The sequence below is a fragment of the Hippopotamus amphibius genome, chromosome 10 (assembly GCF_030028045.1).
Source record: "Hippopotamus amphibius kiboko isolate mHipAmp2 chromosome 10, mHipAmp2.hap2, whole genome shotgun sequence".
Taxonomy (NCBI): Eukaryota; Metazoa; Chordata; class Mammalia; order Artiodactyla; family Hippopotamidae; genus Hippopotamus; species Hippopotamus amphibius.
This window is the reverse complement of record NC_080195.1, coordinates 4845012-4867834: the sequence shown is the minus strand read 5'-3', so window position 1 is coordinate 4867834 and position 22823 is coordinate 4845012. Positions and strand designations below refer to the sequence as shown.

At 46.4% G+C, this 22823-nt stretch overlaps 1 protein-coding gene across 6 annotated transcripts in view; it reads right to left on the bottom strand.

The window, feature by feature from the left end:
- The window catches only part of MCPH1 (microcephalin 1), a 231755-nt gene that overhangs the window by 192892 nt on the left and 16040 nt on the right, over nt 1-22823 (bottom strand). For 4 of the 6 annotated variants that reach the window (XR_009047717.1, XM_057696999.1, XM_057697000.1 and 1 more), the window contains exons 4-8: nt 12053-12140; nt 8934-9048; nt 7626-7769; nt 4268-4357; nt 1009-2154 (exon numbers count right to left, since the gene is read on the bottom strand). Coding sequence is in view for 5 of the 6 variants with exons in the window: in XM_057696999.1 (XP_057552982.1) it covers nt 1009-2154; nt 4268-4357; nt 7626-7769; nt 8934-9048; nt 12053-12140 (1583 nt within the window). In the remaining variant the exon portion in view is untranslated. Of the gene's footprint in view, nt 1-1008; nt 2155-4267; nt 4358-7625; nt 7770-8933; nt 9049-11234; nt 11318-12052; nt 12141-22823 lie in introns of those variants that run through there. The other 2 variants (XM_057697001.1, XM_057697003.1) reach the window with 2 other exon arrangements.

Here is a 22823-nt window from a genome sequence, read left to right as displayed (position 1 = left end):
TTTTATATTAGAAAGCTCAGACATAAAAAAAGGTTAATAATATACAAATTAAATTCTTATTGTGAGATGATTTTGGGGAGTTTATACCCAAGGAAAAGCTATGCAATACATTTGTGATTATTTCTGTCCCTGTAACTCCTCCAACTTGAAGAGGGAGGTCAGAGTGATTCAAAGCACAGCGAAATGATGAACACTAAACTTGGCCTTATGGAAATTCTAACCCAGCCTTAGGGAAAGATGACTTAAGTTCAAGATTTCTTCACTTTTGATTGCCAAAACCTGGCTATGCTTATATAATCAGAAAGTGCAAAATGTTTTCTATTGTTGCTACTTTTGCTATAATGACATAGTTCGTTACTATGGTTACAATTAAATCACAGATAGGAATAAATCTATTTAAGTAAAATGCTTAAAGCAAATAAACAGAACTCTAATAAGGCCTATTACAATGAACTATTTAAACAAAATATTAAAAAAAAAATTTCTTCATAGCTAACATTTCCCAAGGTTTCTTCAAAAATAAATATTGATAACTTATCTCCACATTTATTTTTTTGTCTTTCCTTAACAGAATGAATGGCTTACACGCTTTAACTTCCCTTCTAAAATAAACAGCCTCATCCTTACAAACAGTTTTAAAAGCCCTCCACTAGTGCCTCTTTGCATAGTATGTTGCAGGGAGACGCTGCACTGAGACAAGGAATAGCACTCACTCTAGCCTATCTATTACTCACATGAAACATCACTCTTCCTTTCACCTATAAGATTCAGAGAAACATATTCCTAGTAACAGGTTTGACCAAGGAACCCAGAAATTCCATGAGGCAGTAAGCCGTCTATTCCTCAAGAAGTTAAAGAATTTATCATTGTAAATATCAAACATACATTCTTTAAAGTTTAAAAAAAGGGGGGAAATTTAATTACGAAAAAGTTGTGCTAAATGTGGAAGATGGACACACTACTACATATTCTTATAGTGGAGAGACGGGTAAAAGGAGATTCACATACTTTCTCTATGTCCTCGGGGTAACTCTTCCCTTTCCTCTGTAGATTTTTCCACATAACAGTCGCCTACAAAGTTTAGCTTATAATCACTGTGTGCTTCGCCTTCAGAGGAATTCACGGCTTTAGAAGAAGCATCTTCTTTCTGTGTGCCTTTTACGTCCATCCATCCTTTCATCTCTTTACTGCTTCCTTCCAAAGGCGTGAAATCACCTCGACATCCCTTCTGAGGAGTGAATCCGTCGAGGACGTGGGTAGAGGCACCCCCGCCCAGGCAGGCATCCCCCCTTCTCTGAGCCTCAGCCTGGGGACAGTCCGCTGGGGTCTCTTCAGCAGCAGGCATTTCCTCAGAAGCCCTGCTGCTCAACCCCACATCTGCTCCGCAGTTTGCAGGCTTCTGAAGATGGAAGGCAGTCTTGGCTGCTGCCCGGGGGCTTCGGCCAATGCAGGAGAAGTCAGCCGACTCCAGGAGGCTGGTCCTCTCCCTCCTGGAAAGGCCCCTCCTGCAGGGGAGCAGGGCAGGGCCGGCAGGTGGCCAGGCCCCGGGAAGGAGGCTCTCTGGGTGCCTCTCCGTGAGATTATCGGGAGAAAAGTAATCATCGTACGAGGACTCCTCGAGGCACAGAGCCTGGACGGCAGGGCTGCTCACACGCCGCGGGCTCTTCTCCGGCCCCCACAGCCACAGGCGGGGCGCCGGGGACCGCCCGCGGGACCGCCTCTTCTTCAGTCTCTCCCCCAGGGGTGGACTGCAGGTCTCCCAAGTCCTTTGTCTCTTGGCTGAGGAGCTCTGGGGCCGTGAATGGCCCCCAGGGGGGCCTTTTGTTGCAGACAAATCCCTCTTCTCATCAAACACCCCCTGAGCCTGCCCCGGCGATGGTTTCGCATCGGGGGTGATGCGGCCTGCAGCATCCGCCTGCCCGTGGACCCCTCCCTCGAAAAGAGTGCTGGCGGATTTCTGAGGCGTGAACTGGCCAAGGGAACCTGGAGATGCTGGCAGACAGACACTGCTCGTTTTCAGCACAGGTGAGGAAGCACACACCGCGCTGTTACTTTCATCGAGGAATCCTCCCAATTTCCTCTCCTGAGTCCCACAGCCAGAGCTTCCACAAAGATCACCAAAAGACGCGTGCAGAACATCAGCAAAGGAGTCCTCTGGAAAACATTAATAAAGAACTAACTTTTTAATGGTTTAAATTATTATCAAAGTAAGTTTCAATCTACCCATAAAGTGACACTTCCTAAGCACAGCTTCTGGTTCAGGAAGGCCTCGCCCACGCCCAGCTCCCCTCATGCTCAGGATGCCCTCGGGCCGGCATTTCTAACCAGGCGACCTGGGCTTCCCTGTGTTTATCAGATGAAACGGTGCTGGGGAGGGAGTAATATGTTCTGGATGTGCACTCGCCCGGGCGCCTTGCTGCAGGAAGAGCATCTGCACCCCGTCACTAAACCCTCGAGGAGGCCAGCAGCTCCAGAAGGAAGGACCACTGTGTTCAGGCTCTAGCCGACCACTGAACACGGCTGCCGGGACTCCCTGCCGCGGGCCTCATTTTGTATTTATATTCCAGGGAGCCACCTGTAGATCTCACGGTTCTGACTCTCCGCACATCTTACATATTTCCAAGGCAACGCGAAGCCCTGCCCAGCTCCTGAAAGCGGTTTCTTCTCCCCCCGCCCCACGCTAACCTGCATAAGCACTAACCCACCACAGAATCTCGGTAAACCCCGCAGGCTTCGCCAGCTCTAGCCACACAGGTCCTGCTCCGCTACACACGATTCCACAGCACCCCGAGCTTACGCTCCTGCCTGCCTGCCCCCCACCAGCCTCGATGCCCCCAGCACAGACACTCCTGCGGGAACCGGCAGCTGCTGGCCCCGCACGGGCTCCTCGGAGGGGGTGCAGCGCCTGCTGAACAGATGGCAGACTCCCAATTTATAGGAACCCCACACCAGAGGCAACAGGGGTGTCTTCACGTACTGACACCACGCAGGCTCTACCTCTAAAGAGGAAGAAGAGGGGCAGCCCCCAGGGAGCAGAGCGAAGCCCAGCGGGCAGGTGGTGCTGTGCGTCCCTAAGCCGGCAGCTGGAAACATAGCACACGTTCAATGTTAGCAGCTGAATAAGCTTAGCTCACTTTTCAAAAGGCGGACACGCAGCACGACACGGCACAGGAGTGTAAATTCTGAAGTCAGACGGCCTAGGTCGAAGCCCAGCTTGGCCACCCACAGACGGGGTGACCTCTTACGAGCTGTCTGACTTCTCTCTGGCCTGCTTCTCTCACTGGCAGATTGGGGACAACACCACGGTCTATGTCACAGGGCTAATGGGAGACTGAGAGGAAGTACAGACACACGAGCAGCGCGCCCACAACACAGCAACAGTGAAACCGCATCAGTTATTCCTGTCACTTGTTTCCAACGTGTAGGAAACACATGCAGCAAGTATGAACTGAAAAGACGGGGACTATTTAAAATACGCAGGCAAATAATTTAAACACACACCAAAGAGATTAAAGAATAAACTGTGCACAGAACGAAGCTTCGGTTTAAACTCCTAATGTCTTGCTTCTGCTCTGTGATTTGTCACTGCTGTGGCTTTCAGAAGACAGTCTGTAATAGTTCCAGCAGTCCTGCTAGGGGTCACTGCTACTTATGTGGCCCTAATGGGGGCTGGTGAGAAAATTTTAAGAAATAGGATACATCTGGAAAGGCTACACCCAGAAAAAATGATCATGCAGAGTGCAATAAGGGCTCCCACATTTACAACTCTATGAATACAGAACTCTAATTTTACCAACTCTTTCCAACACTGCTTCTAATAAGAAATCCTCTTTTTTTTAAATCTCCTACAGTTTTTGATGATCTGTACATACTTTCAACTTGTTCATGCATTCATTTACATTGTGTGAGACAACTTCTCCCTGGCGCTTACTGTTCTCAGTACCGTACAACTTAAACTGCATGCAGACTGGTTCACGTAAGAGCCAAACAATTTTTTTTTTTAATGAGCAATCAATTCTGTTCCAAGGAAGCAAACGCCCAGGAGAAAAGGCAGAGGCACCTAAAGGATGCTTAACTCACGTAATTTCTCATGCCTTAATTTTAGTACAATACCTATTTTTTTTATTACAATACCTGATTTCTGGGTGAGATTCATGGATTCTAGTGTTTTTAACTAACTGTTCTTCTCATCGGAAGAAATTCCAAATAAGAAAAATCATAATATTCTCAAAGTTTAAATATATCACAGAAAAGAAAATAATTTTACCTGAACACAACGTATCATGTGAAAGGTTCAAAGATGCTTCACACAGAGACTTAACGGTGTTATCATCAGACTTTTCAATCATCTGGGAAGCTGAAAAGACAATCAAAACTCCTCATTAGATACAGCTCTGATCTCTGGTGGAAGATGAAGCCAACACTAGGTCCACTCATTCCACTCTTGTGTCTCTCTCTCTCTCTCTCTCTCTCTCACACGCACACAACTTATTCCTTATAGTTCCTATTCTAGACTTCTTACTCAAATCTATGATAGAGGATGAGAATCACTAAAATGTAACTTATACAAATCATACCATAAAAAAGGCGTGAGGTCCTAGGATAATACAAGTTAGAAGGGCTCTTGGAAAGTCAGCCAGCCTGGACCTAAGCAGAAGCTCGACACAGGTGAAGAGGACCTTTCAGTCGGGCTCACTGCTCCATGATCAAGGCTTATTTCATGACAATCACAGAGAGCTGTCTCTGTGACCAGAGCGGTGGTTCTCAACCAGGGGCAGCCCGGGAGCCCACAGATGCCCCTGAATGTCACAGGTGGGGTGGGGTGGAGTGCGGGCAGAGGCCGGGCACAGCGCAGCCCTGGCAACAAAGAACTATCCAGCCCCAAGTGCCCCGAGTGCCGAGGTTTCCTAGAAAATGTCCAGGAGACCAATGATTTAACAAGCAAGAACATAGGTGTTATCTTCAAAGGCTCTACAAGCAACAAACCAGAAACAGAAGAGAGATTCTGGTCTTACAGTCAGAGATGTTTTTGAGGAGACTTAAAAGGATATTTTTCTGAGAAAACTTAAGCAAGCAATTATAAAATGAGAATAAACCAAAATAAGGAAGGTAAGCACAGAGATAAAATTCTCAATTGTTGAATTTAAACCTCGCTGGAGCAGCTGTGTAGCAGAGTTCACACTGCAAGGTAAGGGAATGAAGTTTACAGCACACTGGTTTGCATCCACATACAGGTGAACGCATGTTATTTGCTGAACAACCAGCTAGTCCCCTGGGGCACTGCTAGTCACCCACCCCAACATCCACCCCCCCCTTCTCGCACGGCAGACCCCGATGTGAACAGTGTGGACACGCACCCTGGCTAGGCCTACACTTCAGTCTTGCCTGCAGTGCCCTAGGTCCCGGGCTAGCCTACCACAGTCCCCTTGGCTATGTCATCCTGAGCACCACTGCCCATTTTAAACTAAACTGGCAAATTAAATTAGATGTATGGACACAAACACAAAGAACTGTGTTATATTTCTTGGCTTATCTAGAGTGGTTTTTGCCTTTGTAGCTCTTAGGCCATACATGCCTGCTCTTAGCTTGTGACCAGGAATAGCACAGACTGCACTCTGGCCAGCGGGACCTGGCGACAGCAGTGGACAGGACCTGGTAAGGCTGCTCACAAGGAGCTGGCTCCTGGGAACCTGGCAGGAAGTGGGGAGCCCAGATCTTCAAGACACCACAGAACAGCCACCCCAACCCCGCCTGCTCTTCTTTGGCAGGACAGAGAAACACAACTCCATTAAGTGCAGCCACTGGCTTTTGTATTTATCCGTTACTGGCGGCCACAACTAACATTAACTGATACATGTGCCCATTGCATAAATATAAATTCAGGACAGATTAAATAACTAACCTTAAAAATAAACTATACAAGTAATAGTAGAAAACACAACAACTGTGAAACCTTGTGGCAGAGGAGTTCTAAGCATCACAGGAATCCTGGAGGCCAGAAGGAACACACAGAACAGATTTGTTTCCCTTAAATGTAACATTTCTGTTGCTCAAGTCACTGCATTATGACTACAGAGTCCGTGTATCTTCCTCAATCTGTTTGCTAAGTGCCCACTATATAAACTCGTGTGTTTACTCGGGAGGCTTGGAGAAAATGCTCATAATATATAAAAAGTAATTAGCTCTTACAAACCAGAAAGAAAATAACATGTAACAGGTAGCTGGATGAAGCTACTTAATTCAGAGATGATGTAGACAGCGTAAGGTTAAAAGTAACAGTCACACAAAAATATGTCCAACCTCACTAGCAAGTTCACCAGCAACCTCAAAAGCGAATTAAACAAAGAAATGCAATGTTTCCGTCTCCATGAGAAAGACATGAAGACTAATGTCACCCAGTTTCCCAAGTGTGAGAAACTGCAGTTCTTATAAACAACTGGCAAAGGGTAAAATGGCACAAACTTTTTGAAGGGCAATCTGACAGTATCTACCAAAATTTTAAAATTCTGCCTTTATGAACTATTATTGCAATACATGAAATACACAGGAACCTAAAGATTCCTGTGGAAGCATGTCCACTGGCATGTGGGTTATCACAGCAAACAGTGGGGGGAAAGTCTTATATCCAGAGAGGAAAATGGTTACATAAAAAACAAGAACCACCATACTATGTAGTTTAAAAAGAATAAAAACTGAAATGCTATTTCTAATAAAGAAAAATGTGGGGAATTCCCTGGCAGTCCAGTGGTTAGGACTCAGTACTTTCACTGCTGGGGCCCAAGGTTCAATTCCTGATCAGGAACTAAGATCCCAGGAGCTACACGGTGCGGCCAAGAGAAAAAAAAAGAAAGAAAAATTAGAAAAATATCCACCAACAGACAGATGATTCAATATCAAAACTCTAGACTACTATGCAACATCTTCATTTAAAAAAAAAAAAAAAAAAAGACAGAAAAAAAGGAGGCAGGTCCACACCAAAAAAGTAAGAAAAGAAGGTTGAAAATAAGAGGTACACTGTGATCCAATTTAGGTAAAGAAAAATTACACCACCACAAAGAAAGATACAGAAGCCTTATCTTTTTCATGTGCACAGTCATGTGACCCACTGACAAAGACCTGGAGAAACACACCAACATAAAGCGCCGGTTACCTGGGGCAGAGGTGAATGAGGTGCGAATCAAGATGGGTGTTTACTACAAACGACGTACTGGTCCACATTTTATGAAAATGTGCTTGCATATTACTTTAAAATTTTCAAGATAAAAGAAATAAAGGAAAACATAAACTGAAGCATTAGATACTTAATCTAAAGCAAACTTCTTAAAAAGAGGGGCCCAGTTAAAAAAAAAAAAGGAAAAATCCCAAATATATTAAAAATTAAAAAGAAACTACAACAAGGAGGATTTTAAACCTGGAGAATACTATACACCCAATGCATTGCTTAAAACTCTTAATAAAGCACAAGACTTTCTGGAAAAACTATCAACAAAGTCTACTCTGAGGTCAAAAAAACTGTTATAATCTAAATTAACTAAAATATCTATGTAAAGTGGAAAAAAAACAAACCCTTTCCACAAGTTATTCACCTATTTCATAATTTCCACGTATGCAGTGTCAGCACTTACAGGTGGGGGAGAGATTCTCCCGTTTCTCTTTCATCTCCTGCAGCCTCCGCTCCATCGCACTGTGGCGGCCACTGCAGATTTTAACTGTGGGGCTGTACACCAACGAGCCATTAGACTCAAATAAGAGAACAGGAACATCATTATCTGAAAAGAAACAAAAACCCAGTTTTAAGCTCAAAAAGATGCCTTGCTCCTTCAATAATACAATTCCTCTTAAGGACACCCCCTCCCCTACTCCACGGTTTTCCTCTTCCCTTGGGACAGACACACACACAGACCCACACGTGAACTCGGCAGCAGCAAGGGGGTCAGGGGATCCTTGAGCCACGCAACAAAGGGCTCAGTGGTGGAGTGAACAGTGCTGCGCTTCCTGGAATCCACACCGTGCAGGTGATGAAAGAACTTTAGGAGTCTGACCACCTGTCCCACCCACCTAAAAAAAAAGACCACGAATCATTCAATAGCCTCTCCTTTGCAACTCGTAGGCCTGCACAACTTTCACTGCACTTCTGGCAATATGCAGACATACATTAATTGAATCTTTAATACCTTATAGTTGTAGTTTTTAAAAGACAATTAAGACATAAATTTGGTCTAAAAAGAGAACTTTTAAAAATCTGCCATTATCATCTTGCCAAATTCTTTTCAAATACACTATCACTGGTGCAGGAAAAACAGCCAAATGGCAGAGGTGAGAAGGCTGATAGCAGAGAGGTGCAGAACTGAGGTGAGGCTACACAACAGGCCGGGTCAGACAGGACGTGGTTGGCTGTAGGACATGTTAAGTACAGGATCTTATCCTAAGTATCTTTTCCTTAGGGTGACACTGAGGAATGTTAAAGCCTGGGTGGGGTGTCCTCGTGAGCTGGGATTTACCCCTCCTGACTGAAGCAGGGAGGTGGAGGGTAAGGACATAGAGGCTGAGGGCCAGCCGAGGAGCTGCCCGACGCTCACACGGGGTGGTGCAGGCTTGGACGAGGGAGGAGAGGAGTCAGGGAACTGCTGCAGAGCAGGGTCTGGGGTCCTGGCAGGTGTCAGGGCAGACAGGTGCCAAGGAGACTCGGAGCTTCCGTCTGGAACAGCTGACCAGACAGCCAGTGCAGGCCTGTCAGGAAGGCACCAGCACAGAGCCGAGAGAGAGACTTGACTCATGCAGCAACGGGATGACTGAGCGTAAGAAGAAAGGATTCACCCCATGTTCTGAAAAGTCATCAGGCAGCACTGTGCAGGCTAAAGCTTCTGCTCAGCTCTGTTGCTTTAGAAGAACAGACACAAGTGCCAAGGACTGACCTACACTTCTCAGCTTACCCAGAGTGGTTTTCTGCTGTTGCAGCTGTTTAGCCATTTTCTCAAACTTCCTCTGCAGTCTTTTATCATTTTCTGGTGTTTTAGGAATAAAATCTTTGGGCTGCATACACTTGCGCTATACAAAAAGGACACAGAGTTAATAATACTGTATTATGATTGTGTAAGACAGGAAAAGAACACTTTCATACACATTCCTGATATCTTTTGTAACATCAGTAATACAATCTACTTAAAGATGTATTTCTTGCACTATATGTCAATTTGTAATATTTATTCTTCCTATAATTGTAAGAATATGGACAGAATTTTAAGACTGAATAAAGAAGTATATACTAAGTAGCTACGTTTTGTGAGGCATTTTCAGGATCCCACCATTCTTAGTTTCCATGAAGATTCTTCAACAAAATTAGTCTTTTTCCTTGTTTTTGCTACTTTTACGTTATCTCCGCACCCCAAAATATGACACAGTAATAAGATAAAAAGCAATTATTATATAACTACCAAAGAAGAGAACCATTATTTAATCTTATCTTATTGTCTTTACAACATAGCAACTCCGTTCAGCCAGTACAAAACAAAACCTGTAACTACACATTCAAAGTGTAAGGAATGAGGAAACCTTGAACACACGAAGCACAGGGCTGGTATCCAGGGAAGTTTCGGGGTCAAGTTCTCATCCTACCATCCTCACATCTCCTAACACTTTTTACATCCCAGGCTCCCACTTTCTCCTTTCAGAACAGCCCATGTGGCCTGGCCACCACCACAAATGCAAAAGCTGACCTTTACACCAACTTTACCTACAGTTACTTCCACACCCGAGCTGTTCCCGAGAGACTCTAGGCAAATGTGTCTTCTGTCCAGGTCTCTCTAGCTGTCCAGCCTAGTGTGTTCCTGGGGGCCCCAGTCTAACCTCTTCCGTCCCAGCCTAAAGGGAGAACTTCCTAGCCATCGGGGATGGCGCTACACTGTGCCCGTCAGCAGCCTGCTCTACCTGTTAGTAACTCACTCATTCATCATTTAACAAACATGTCATCGTGCATCAGGCACTGGTCTTGAAGCAGAGAAAGATTCCTGCCATCAGGGAGCTCTATGAAGGAGTGACAGAAAACACACACAACAAGTAAGTTCCTTCCTATGTGTGTCACGAGGGTTCATTCCAGCAGGCCTGGAGCTGGCCTCAGTGGTCTCTGCTGAACTACCTGCACAGCATGCAAGGCACAGACGGACAGTGCTGCTCTGTAACGACGGGTGCCTGGCGTCAGGGCTGTTTTGTCAACAATGCCCATTCCCAGCAGGAGGGCCCTGTCCTTGGGGAGGTAAGGCAGCGAGGACAGGGGCAGGACTTGGAAGCAGTGTCACGTGGGGTCCTGTGAGTCTTCGCGAGGGTCTAACTGCCCCATGTTTACAGTGTGTCAGCAAGGGGTAAGTACCATAATGAGGAAAAGGGCAGGCCGGGGGCTCAGGACGGCTGGTACGGTGGGCAGGACCTGCCACTGCAAACAGGGGCGTGGGAGGAGCACTGGCTGAGGAAGTACCAGCAGCACAAAGCCCTGTGCAAGTTACGGAACCGTCTGTGGAAGGAGGGGAGCGTGCTCCAGACAGAGGAAGACGAAGCGCTGGCTCTGAGACAGCGCACGTGGCGGGTCTGCAGGACGGCAAGCGGGGACTCGGGCCGCAGCACGGTGAGGCGTGCGCAGCAGAGGCCCTCCTCAGAGACCCAAAGAACACGGTCTGGAGTCAGGTTTAATCTGCAACCGCATCTGAGGAAGGGAAGGGAAGGGAATGCGCGTAGGGACGAAAAAACCTTCAGTGGTGCAGGGTATGAGCAGACACGGATGCTTCAGAGTAGGAACAATTTAAAAGACGAATAATATCCAGCACTGGTCAGTGACAAGAAACAGGCCCCCGTGTGCACTGCTGGTGGAACTGTAACTCCATTTCTAGATCCTCCACTTGGAGAAATAAACTCAAATATATCACACAAGCAACATACTTAGTAAGTATCATCAGTGATCTCAGTCAGATGCGTGAATCCAAGACACGGTCACGCTGTTCGACACAGAGCAGAAGGAAGTGGAGCCACGTGCACACACTGACACGAAAACGCATGGTGAAGTGAAGAAAGAGCAACCTCCACACAGCATACGTAACGTAGGAGAACCCCGTTCACTCGAAACACGTGCACACACATGTGTGTAACACACACATGTACTGAAGACCATCTGATCTGCAGTGACCCAAGTCAAACTGAAAACTGCTTATTCTCAGGGAAGGGAAACTAGGAGAGGTCTGCCTGACCTGTGTTTATTCAATGTCCTGCCAGCTGCTGCTGGTCTATCGCAGAGTCATGAGACGTTCCATTTCACTACTGTCTGACGGGGACTGAGCGAGTTTCCGTCTCTGCACCGGAGAGAGAGGATTTACTATTTGGAGACAGAGAATTTACTATTTCAGAAAACTTGGAGCCGTCCAAGGGAACGTCTTCCCTAACCTCCAGGACATGCACAGCTCTCCACCTCGCGTGGTATGGAGGAAATCTGCAAACCTTCTCTCCCACAGGGATCCTCATGTGACAACAAAGTGACCGATGTCTAACTCAAGCCAACAGTTCGCCCTCAGATACAGAAATCAATTAAAACTTCTAATTAAAAAAACCCGAAAGGGTTATGGTTCAAATGTGAATCAGACCTCCAAGGAAAGCAGCATCTATGTATTTGCACAGATTTTCTGTAATTAATAACTGTGTACACTTGGATAGTTCTGCTTCAGACTTTTGAGATTTTCCAGCCAAACAGATCAAACATATTTTACTACAGATGTAACAACCTGAATCCTGAAGGAGTCACCAGAGCACCTGAATGGAGGCCGGTCTCTTGGCAATTTTTAGTTCTTCTTTGGCCAAACACTCTCTTCCGCTTCTTACAAACTACATCAAAGCATTCATGGGATAAAGTAAGCTCTGTAACTCAGGAGCAAATGCCCCGAGAGAAGAACAAGACCCTCAGCAGCAATACTTAAGACAACTCTTGAATTTATTTCCAAAAGTTTTATTTTCTAGGAATAAAAAAGTGAATAATTCACGACTGCCATGGTCCACGCTGCAGTCGTGTACTTACTTTTTTTTTAATCAGGCTTGATAGGTGTTCACTGGGATTAGCTGCAGGGAACAAGGACTCGTCAATGTGCGCTCCAGCTGTCCGGCATCTGTGTAACCAGAACGAAGGTGAATGAGCACGTCCCTGTTAGTCACACAACATTAAACCCACACATGTGTCAGTCAGCAATGCAAGAAACCCCTACGCAGGCCCTTTTGATAGACATGTCCTTTACAATAAGTACATTTATTACCAAACACAAAAGGCGATACAAATTCAATTTTCCAAAACCCTCTTTACGTCGTGTTTTTAAGAGTAGAAGAGAAGGGAGAGGCAGGTACAGGAAGTACAAGTTCTATGCCACACTTTTAGACTTGTAACACTTCAAAATGATCCGTGCGTGGCACTCATAAAGCACATGCCATTAAACACGTAATTTAAGAGTAAACAGGCCATAAAATGAGTAATCTAGAGCTAGAAGGGTCCTAAAGAAATTGAGGCCAGAAAGCTTTTCTTCCCTCCAAAGCCCTGAGTTCTCCTCCTTGTGTGCTTCTGTCAAGGCTCCACCTCCACCTGAAGACCCAGCTCTACAGGCCCTGCGTCCACAGCCGTCCGCCCTCACACCTGCCATCTCTCCTCCCGCATCACCCTTCACCTCCCTGCCTGCCTCTGCCTGCCTGGGCAATCCCTCAACCATGACCTACTTCTAAGCACTACTCAGCTGCTCAAATCTAAACAATTACAATGATCTTCTGAATGATCTCCTTCCCTATTGTTTCTCTTCTGATTCACTCACATAATACTGAAATATTAAAACACTTTTATCTTCTCTCCATAATCCACATCAAGCACCTTCAATCACTTTCATGTTTACACAATTATGTCACCAATCTACCCCTTTTTAAAATAAGGCTCCTAACCCCATCTCACACTGTATTTCCTAAGAAATGTTTAACATTTAGTATGAAAATGATAGCTGAAAATATAATAAAATACAGTGCAATAAGAATGAGGCAAATCCATCCCTAGTGATATAGAAAGGTCTCCAAAATAAGAACAAAAAGGCACTTCTAGGAATGTGCGTGTGTACAGTATTGTACAGTGATGTGTTTCTCACCTTAAGAAAAGTCTGGAAAATGACACACCAAACTGACAACAGCACTCATCAGCTGTGAATCTCAAGGTATGGTCCGAAGACCCCTGACATGAGGCCAAGACTACTGTTACAGTGATAAGAACACACGCCCTGCCCTTCCCAGGCCTCCCGTCATGAGCACACGTGGAGCTGAAGCTAATGACATGAGTCAGCCTCGCACATCAGACACAGAAGCAGGACGTGAGAATGCAACTGTCTTCTCTTAAGCCAGATGTGAAAGAAATTCACAAAAATGTAAAAAAAAAGAAAGAACAGCACAATTATTGGGAGAAGAGAAGCACAACAGGGTGCAGCAGGAGCCAGACGGCACAGGTGATAGGACAGGCGCAGGAAAGGCCACCAGCAGGCTGAATGGGATGAGGATGCAGACGTGGGAGGACAATGAGGATGCAGACGTGGGAGGATGCAGACCTTCTGTCTGGAGGAAGAGCAGAGATCAAAGCACAGCGCAGTGAGGAGGGTGATGAAACAACCAGCACTCGCGTAAGTGAAGTGTGTGGAGTCAGGAGACCACTGACAAAGGCCACGCCCTCGTCCTGAGGGCTCCAGGGCGCAAGGAGGTGTGAGGGTCCCTGAACAGGTCCCTCTGAGGCATGAGTTCCGGGACAGGGACACCAAGACCAGCTAGGCCACTGGGGTAGGAGATGCCAAAGATTTTAGCAAAGCCGCGGGGCTGGGCTAGGGACCCACAGCTGAGCAGCACTGAGGGATAAAACAGCATGCCCGACCTCCGGTCAGATCTGCTGGGCTGAGCGTGCATCTCTCCTCCCCCAGACTCCAGTCAAATGACAGGAAAGGAAAACACAAGGACACAAACCAGCAGAAGTGAGGAGCAGGTAAGAGACACCTCGGGGACTGGAAAACAAAGAGGAAACCCCAGCCTTGCAGCTGGGGGCGGTGGGTTGCCCAGAGGGTCCGATTCCAATTCGCACCCCTCAAGGGTGGCCAGGGTGGGTCTGAGGAGCAGCAGCTACTCTCCTAACAGCGCCCTCAGTCTGGCCGCTGCACCCCATTCGCTCCTCCAGCAAAGCAGAGGTGCTGGCTTCTGTCCTCAGACACCGTGGACCAGAGACGCACTGGACTAAGGACACCAGGCCAAGCTCAGGCAGGACAAAGATGTGCAGGAAAGGAAATGTATGTGTGGTGCATTTTCAGATTTAGCTAAAAACCACTTTCACAGTCATAACAACGTCAATAAAACTACTGATTTATTGACGATGAACAATGCGATAATGAGAAGTGAGAACCCTGGGGGAGAGTACGTGTACACAGTCGATGCGTGCGCATGGGGACATGGCGGTGGCCCCAAAGGCAGCTAGGTGGAAAGCGGAAGTCTCACTTCACACCAGAAGGTCATTAGACAAGGTCGAAAGTGAACATCAAGGCAGCAGTGGAGCCACAGTAACAAGGAACCTGGAGGTAAGTCAGAGCTCTAGAGAGAGCTGCAGGAGTGGAAAGGTGCTGACTCCGGAGAACAGGAACTGGGGGTAAAGAGGGACTCGTGTTTTCACTGGAAGCCTTATAAGACGAGCTGACTTTCCTCTCTGAGGTGTGTGTGTGTGTGTGGGGCCGGGGGGGGCTCTGTCCCTAAAAGGACAGTAATGGGAAACTGAGCATCCTGACTCAGAGGCTTCTGGCTTACACAACAGGCAGGAAAACAGCACCAGAAACCAAGACAGAAGATGAAGTTCAAAGCAGTTAGAAATGAGTTCAGTTCCAGATGTATTTAAACCTAGACAATTCATCCAAGCAAATCCATCTAGCAGGCAAGCCTTTATGTAGGTCTGACGCTTGGGGGATGTACTAGGATAAAGACAGATGCTGGTAAAATTCTAATCCCTCACAAGGGGTCCTGAAGGAGCAGGTCTCTGTCCCAAAGCTTCTTATCTCACTAGACTCCAGCCACTGACCCTCCAGCACTGTCCTGCCTCAGGCCAGACCTTCTGCTCCCAGAACACAGCCCCCCAGTTCACTAAAAGACTAGCTCCTTTGCTGTCTTTTTTGCTCAGCTCAAAGCTCACCACTGACTGCAAGAGGCTCCCCCAAGCACACTGCTGGAGCAGGTAACAACTCCAAGGGGCCCTCTGTGCCCTTCCAGAACCTTACAAAGCCTGTCCTCCTCATTAAAAGTATGTTCCGGGAAGGCAGTGCCTGTCTAGTCAGAGCTGTAACCCCGATGTCTGGCAGAGAGGAAGCTCCCACAAGTATTTTCTGAATGATGAGTAATTTGTAGAAAGACAAACACTTTGGAGCTCTTGATCGTATACCATACATGTAGAGACACACACACACACACACACACACAGGCTCAGAATGCACAAAAAAATTAATGATTTTGAAGTAGGTAAAGACATTCAGATAGAATGTTAAAAACAAAACACAAAAGAAGAAAATGAAAAACTGGACTTTAACAAAACAAAAAACCTGTATATTTTGAAACACACGATAAACAAAAGATGTCTCAGAGAGAAAATAATTACAATATGTATCTCTGACCAAAAAAATTAATATGTACAATATACAAAAATCACATACAATTCAATACTAAGAAGATGAAAACCCAATTTAAAAAAAAATGGGCAAAAGGTTTAAAACAAAGACAATACACAAATAGTCACTAAACACATTATCCTATGCTCAGTATTCATCAGGGAAATATGATTAAAAACAGATGAGATTCTCATATTTATGGTTAACTGATTTTTGACAAGAGGGTCAAGACAAGTCCCCGGGGGAAGAACAATGACAGTCTTTTCAACAAAAGGTGCTGGGACAACAGTGGGACAACCCACAGGAGAAAGAAGACATGAGACCCCGGCCTCACACCATACATAAAACTAACTCAAGATAGACAAAGACCTCAATGTAAGAACTGAAACCATATGATTCTTAGAAAAGAGAGAGTAAATCTTTGTGATCTTGGATCTGGTAATAGTTTCTTAAATGACACAAAGCACAAGAAACAAACAAAAATAAATAAACTGGACTTCCTCAAAATTAAAACTTTTGTTTCAAAGGAAACCATTTAACAGAAATGTAAAGACAATCTACAGAATAGAAGAAAATATTTGCAAATCGGATACAACACGGATATATGTGAGATATCCATACAGCGGAATGTTATTGATCATAAAAAGCAATGAAGCTCTGACAAAGGCTACAACATGGATGGATCTTGAAAACATTATGTTATGAGAAAGAAGCCAGGCCCAAAGACCACATATTGTATGATACTGTGTATATGAATCGTTCAGAATGGGCAAGTCCATGGGACAGAAGGTAGAGCAGTGGCTGCCTTGGGCTGGAGGGCACGGTGGGACCAGTGATAATCAGGTTTTGTTCTGAGGTGATGAGAATGCTTGCAGCTGATTGTGGTGGTGGCTGTACAGCTTTGTGAATATATGAAAAACCACTGAATTGTACACTCTGGCTGAATTATAGCCCAAAAAAACTGTTACAAAAAACACATGAATACCACTACATAACCACTGCAAAAGGCTAAAATTAAAGACTGACAAATTCCAAGTGCTGGTAAAAACTTGTGCCCTGCTGGCAGGAACGTAAAGTGACACAACTGCCTTGGAAAACAGTCTGGGTAATGACCCAGGAGAATGAAGGTATACAAGGTCACAAACACAACTGTTCACAGAAATTTACTTGTAACAACCAAAACTGAAAACTACCCAAACGTCCGTTAACAGGTGAATGGATAAACAAACTGGTATATCCATGTACTAGAATACTATTCGGCTATAAAAAAAGAAATGAAATTATTGATATATACAACAACAGGGGTAAATCTCAAAAACATCATGTTAAACAAAAGAAGCCATGCACGACAAAACACACACCGGATGACTCCATCAGTACAAGAAGCTAGAACAGGCAAAGCTGACCCATCCTGACAGAAACCAGGTGAGTGGGGCACAGGGGTGGGGAAGCTGGCTACAAAGGGATACAAAGGAGCCTCTGGAGTGATGAAAATGCTGTGTATTTTGACTGTGGTGGTGGTAACATGGCTACGTACATTTGTCAAAGTTCAGTGAACTGTATACTTAAAATGGGTACATTTCATTTTATGAAAATCATATTTTTATAAAGTTGATTTTTAAAAAAAAACAACTATATCACCGAAGCCTGTAGAAAGCCTACAGTCAAGATCTGGGCAGAATTATGGATCTAATGAAAAGGACGAGAAACAGGGAGCAAGGATGGAGAAGACCAGGAGGGAGAAGTTTCTTAGGAATGCCTCTTTCTAAAAAAGATCCTCTGATTACCAATTTTTACCTCAAGCAGTGCTTTCCAGCTCCTCCAGAGCCGAAGAAATGTCACCCATTTCCCACTGTCATAAGCAACAAAATAGCCAAAAAGGTGTGGCCAGGAAGCATCCGGATAGAAGACTTGGATGAGCAGACCTGGGACCATCCCATCACTGCAAACACAGTGAAGTTACAACCAGCAGCACCCAGGCTCAGCCCGCTCCTGGGAAGCCTCACTCCAGCCTGGTGCGGAAGCAGAACCTTTCCTCCCACTGAACCACCGAGGGAACCGAGGCTCACAGAAGACCATCTGCCCGAGTTTACAAAACCACACGTCTCCTCTACAAATCAGCAGCCTGGAAAGGCTCAACCCATCGGCCGAGGTGCGCCTGACCCCTGACTCCCGACCACCTGCCCCCCACAGGGTAGGATGGAGCCAGGTGTGGACACACGCTCTGAGCCCACTGGGTTGAACCTGGATCCTGGCACAATTCGAACATAATGTGCACTCTCGCGCTGAGGAAAACACTGAAGCCTCCACATCAAACAATATTTATCAGGCACTCAATCAAAATCTACTGAATCAACAGAAAAAGCTCACGGTGGCCTTTCTGCTCTTCTTCAGAAATGTACAATGATGACATCATCCCCCCATCTAGTGGTTAAGAAGAGAAGCGTTTCAAGAGATGCCCCTAAAAGCAGAACCAATCTTTCACCTCATTTTCCGGCAGCCGCCCTCGGAGCCCTGGGATGAGCCAGCACACGTCCCCCTGCCCGTCCCCCTGCCCTCGGTCCAGAGAAGAGCCTGCGGCACTGCCCCCGCAGCCTGCTCGGGGCCCCACGCCCGTCCCACGCTCAGGCCCAGCCAGCCCAAGCCCAGGCATGAAGTCATCCAGCACCAGTGTTCTAATCCCTACGCAGAAGGGCTGGCGCTAAGGGGAGACGAGAAACAGGTACTACGGAGATGACAGCTTTGAAGAGGCTCCAGACTTCAAGCCCACAGCCCTGACAGAGGGTTCAGGTCACGTCCTCACCCCGCACCAGGGGCTCAGGGAGAAGGCGAGGGGTCACGGACGTGCAGGGGACAGCGCTGCCGGCAGAGCGCCGACCACCGATGTTCAGGGAGCGGCCAGCCCGGGGTGGCCCCTGGATCTGCACTCCAGGCTACCTCCCTGGGAAGCAAGCAGAGAGGCAGGATTGAAACAAGGCCGTAAGGAAGGAAAAGAAGCTTAATAACTGTATTTGAGGGAGGGGCACTCGAGGGGAACACAACAGCCAATAACGGAGCAGCGCAGGGGATGCCCTGGGGCGAGGGACGGGTCCAGGGAGGCGCATCCCTCGCTGCGCCTGCCTGCGTGCTGCGGTGCGCGCCACAGAAGCAAGTCGTCTCTCGAGGCGCCCGACAAACACCACCCGGCCCGCCAGCTCCCGGTCCTTCCCCAGGAGGCAGCAGGTTGTTATGTTCACTCCTGCTCACTGACGTTCAAGCTAGAGCCCGGGAGACATGAAAGCTTTCCAAACAGTAACCAGAAGGCAATAAACTGTCCAATCCACACCTTCAGGTAGGTTCCTCCTGAAGACTGGCCTGAGGCCACCATGCCCCCAGGCCCCTGCTTCTCTCCCCTGCCCCTCCTCTGCCCAGGCCAGGCTGCCCACCCCAGACGCCCCCCAGCCCCCACCCCCAGGGCCTCTGGCTTTGCCAGTAAAAGGCTCACCACCTCCACCCTTAACTGTGTCAGGGTACATGCTGGGGGAAAAAACCTCTGGCACAATAAAATAGGGACAATCTATGTTACTGGTTTGATGTCCCCCCTTAATTTATCAAATCCCAGTACACATGCCTCAGTCTATCACAAATACTTCTGTCAAGAGTGAAAAAGGCTTTAAACCAAAGCATTCTGGCCAGGGTTCAAGCTGAGACACACGTAGAGTGAGGTGCGGGTGACTCTGCCTTTTCTGTCTCCCAAATGCTGCGTCAAATGCTGTGAAGACGGAGAGGCACCAGGACAGCAAAGCCAGCGTGTGATGCTGAAGCGGCCTTTCCTCTGCACGTCTTAAGCAGCAAAGCCGCTCGGCAATCCCCGTGCCCACTTATGACGTGTCATGAGCTGGCAGGAAGGGCATATTCAGGCTGGAACCTCAGGTACCTGGGGGAACTCGCTGATTCACTACACACGGATGGCTTCGAAATAAACACATGGCACAGCTACCACACGCGTGTGTCACGAACCCCGGGCACAGGAAGGCCTGGGAGCACAACACCCCCATGGCAATGAGCCTACCACCCGGATTTTGGGTTCAAATACTATTTTCCACTAAAAGGAACCAGGGCTCCTTGGAGAAAAGGCTGAATCCAGGGCTGGGAAAGAGAAAGTGCACGCTGAGCTTGGACTAAATGGTGCCAGCAGAGAAGTGTTCGGGGAATGATGGAGAAATGATAAAATAATGACCATGACAAAAGTCAGCCTAAACAGGCTCTGCTGGCCAAAGGAGGACAATTCCAACCTTAAAAGGAACAGGGACGGTCATGGACTGAACCACTGGATACAGTACGGGAGGGACACACAGTGTGATGAGGAACAGTTACTAACATCGTCTGAAAGTGCCTCCCTCAACAGCCCCACTGATGGACTGCGGGCGAGGGGGTGGCGGCGGGGGCCACGGTAACACTCACGGCCGTGGAGCAGCCTGGGCGGCATCACCACCACAGACACGAACCCACCACCACTCCCGGGTCGTCCCTGCAGGATGCAGAACGCAGATCATCTCACCAGGAAACACCAGACGGTCCCCACTCAGCCCTACTTGTGGCCTTCAACAGCATCAAAGGCACGAAAGCCAAAGACAGGCCGAGGAAGGGCTCCAAGGGGAGGAGACGCAAGAGCCAGATGCAACGTGGGCTTCTAGGGTGGAGCCGACGGCTGTCCAGTGTGTGCCCAGAACAGCTGGTGAGATCGGCGTGCACAGCCGAGTGGTGGTTGTGCGAGGAAACGAGCTCAGGTATAGGAAACACGAAATGAGGGGTATGAGGGGTAAGCGGCAGACTCTCAAACACGCAAGGATGTCCCCTGGAAACTGTGCCCCCAGTTATCTGTTTGTGACTGTTCAAAAAATATGACTTTGTGATCAACCGTCTCCAACTGAACTCAGAGGTGATGGTCAAGCTGACCTTCATTCCTTTCACCTTTATTTCTTCTTCCTTCAATATGGAAACGTCTGTGTCCAAAGGAAATGTCAGAATTTTATCAACTGCAGTTACACAGTTGTCTTCTCTTAGAAAGAACACACCCAGAAATAACCCAGTACAACGGGATTCTAGTGACACCTAGTGACACTATGTATTTCACGGAAGTTCGCGTGCTCAGTGGAGATGAGCAATGGCCTGGACAGGCAGTTAATGAACGTGTAATGGACACGTGCCACATAAAGCCAGCTTGGCTGTTACCTCCAAGTTCTGTCAAAGGAAGTTCAACTCACGAAAAATCAAGGACATGGTAAATGAAATCAACTCTATCGCTTCACCTATCAAGTAGGAAAGATTCACAAGGCTGACAACGCACACTGCCAGAAAGGATGGAATTTGGCACATTCTTTCCAGAATGCAACTTGACAGTGTCTATCATAAGTTTAAGTACGTAAGCCCGCTGAACCCAAAAGTCCATTTTTGGAATTTAAACCTATGGAAAGACTGATACCTCGGTAAGAGAATAATGTACACAAAGGCTCGATGTTGTAAGATTTCTGATGGGAAAGAAAAAGAAGAAGGAAATGGAAAACTTCATACTCACGAATAGGAGATAGGTTACATATTGGGTTGACCAAAAAGTTCATTCAGGTTTTTCCATAAGATGTTACAGAAAGACCCAAATGAACTTTCTGGCTAACCCAATAAATTACTGGATAGCTATTACAAAAGACCACATATATATATGTTTCAAAAAACAAGATACATCTCTATGTAGAAACATAGAAAAATGTTCTGTAATATACTGTTAACTAAAAAAGCATATGTGCGTTCCAGGAAAAAAAAAACCTACTTAATTACATGGGTGTGTATATATAAATATAAATGTATAAATGCACACGAACACATTTTTTATATGCTCAGTAAAAAATCTGAAACTATATCAAATTCTCACTGGTAGATTTCTCCCAACTGAGGGGAGTCCTGGAAGATAAGGCACAAGGTAGATAAAGTAGGGATTTTTCACTTTAAAAATATGCACACATTTAAATATAAATATTTAACTGAAAAGAAAGTTTGTTTTTAAGACAGAAGGAAATCTAAAAATCATTAATTAATTGTATATAATTAAAATCCAATTGTGTTACAACAAACAATAACAATAAACAAGAAAGAAAAGAATTTGTATTAAAAACATGATTAAGTTCACTTTAAGGGGAATTTAAGAAGATTGCCTTTAGGTAAAGTTACAGTTACTCTGGAGTTTCTATGAGCCCCTTGCACTAAGCAGTGGCAGAGATGAGAAAGGATAAGGAGGAGGGGAATTAGCAGACAGACCAACAACGGAGCAGGGCAGCAGGACAGCAGGAGAAAAACTGCGGGCGAGAGGCCCCCTGTCAGGACCGCTGAAGGCCTCGCTTCAGGACAGGAGTGCCCAGCCATCAGATTACACTTTGCCCAAGCTTCTCCGTTAGCTTCAAACTTTCCGTCAAGGTCTATTTTTCTGTCCCCACATGCCTGTACAGCCTTTTACTTGTAGCTCTGATCTCTCCTCTGTTCATCAGTTGTTGGGATAAATACTTCCTGAGCACCTACTACATGTCAGATGCTTAGTGGAAACACAACTACAGAACACAAACAAGGAGATTGTACATACAGAGTTTACATCATAATGGAAAGACCAAAATGCATGATTAGGTAGGTAGGAAGACAGACAAATGAATAAATAAGTTTTACCAGCACAAAAAGAAAATGAGTTGAGATAAGAGAGTAATAAAGTGGTCTCTGCTATAGATCAGGAGACAGAGAGAGCACTTCAGGGAAAGTGACCCTGAAATGGGCCACATATGAAGGCACTGAGTCCAAAACAGGGTGAGGCAGCAGGAAAAGGAGGCAGAGTTCTAGGCAGAAAAAGACCAGAGCGTCTGGAAGATACAAATGGGGAAAGTGGTGCAGCCGGGGCTGGGACAGGCCACAGATGAATCAGGGAGAGGAACCACGCAGAGCTCTGAACAGGGGTCAGCAAAACGTTTCTGCAAAACAGGGAATACTTTAGGCTTTGTGGGCCATCTGGTCTCTTCCACACTACTCAGCTCTGTGGGTGCCACGCAAAGGCAGCCATTCACCACATGTAATCCAATGCGCACAGCTGTGTTCCAACAAAACTTTATTGATGGACACTGAGATTTGGAT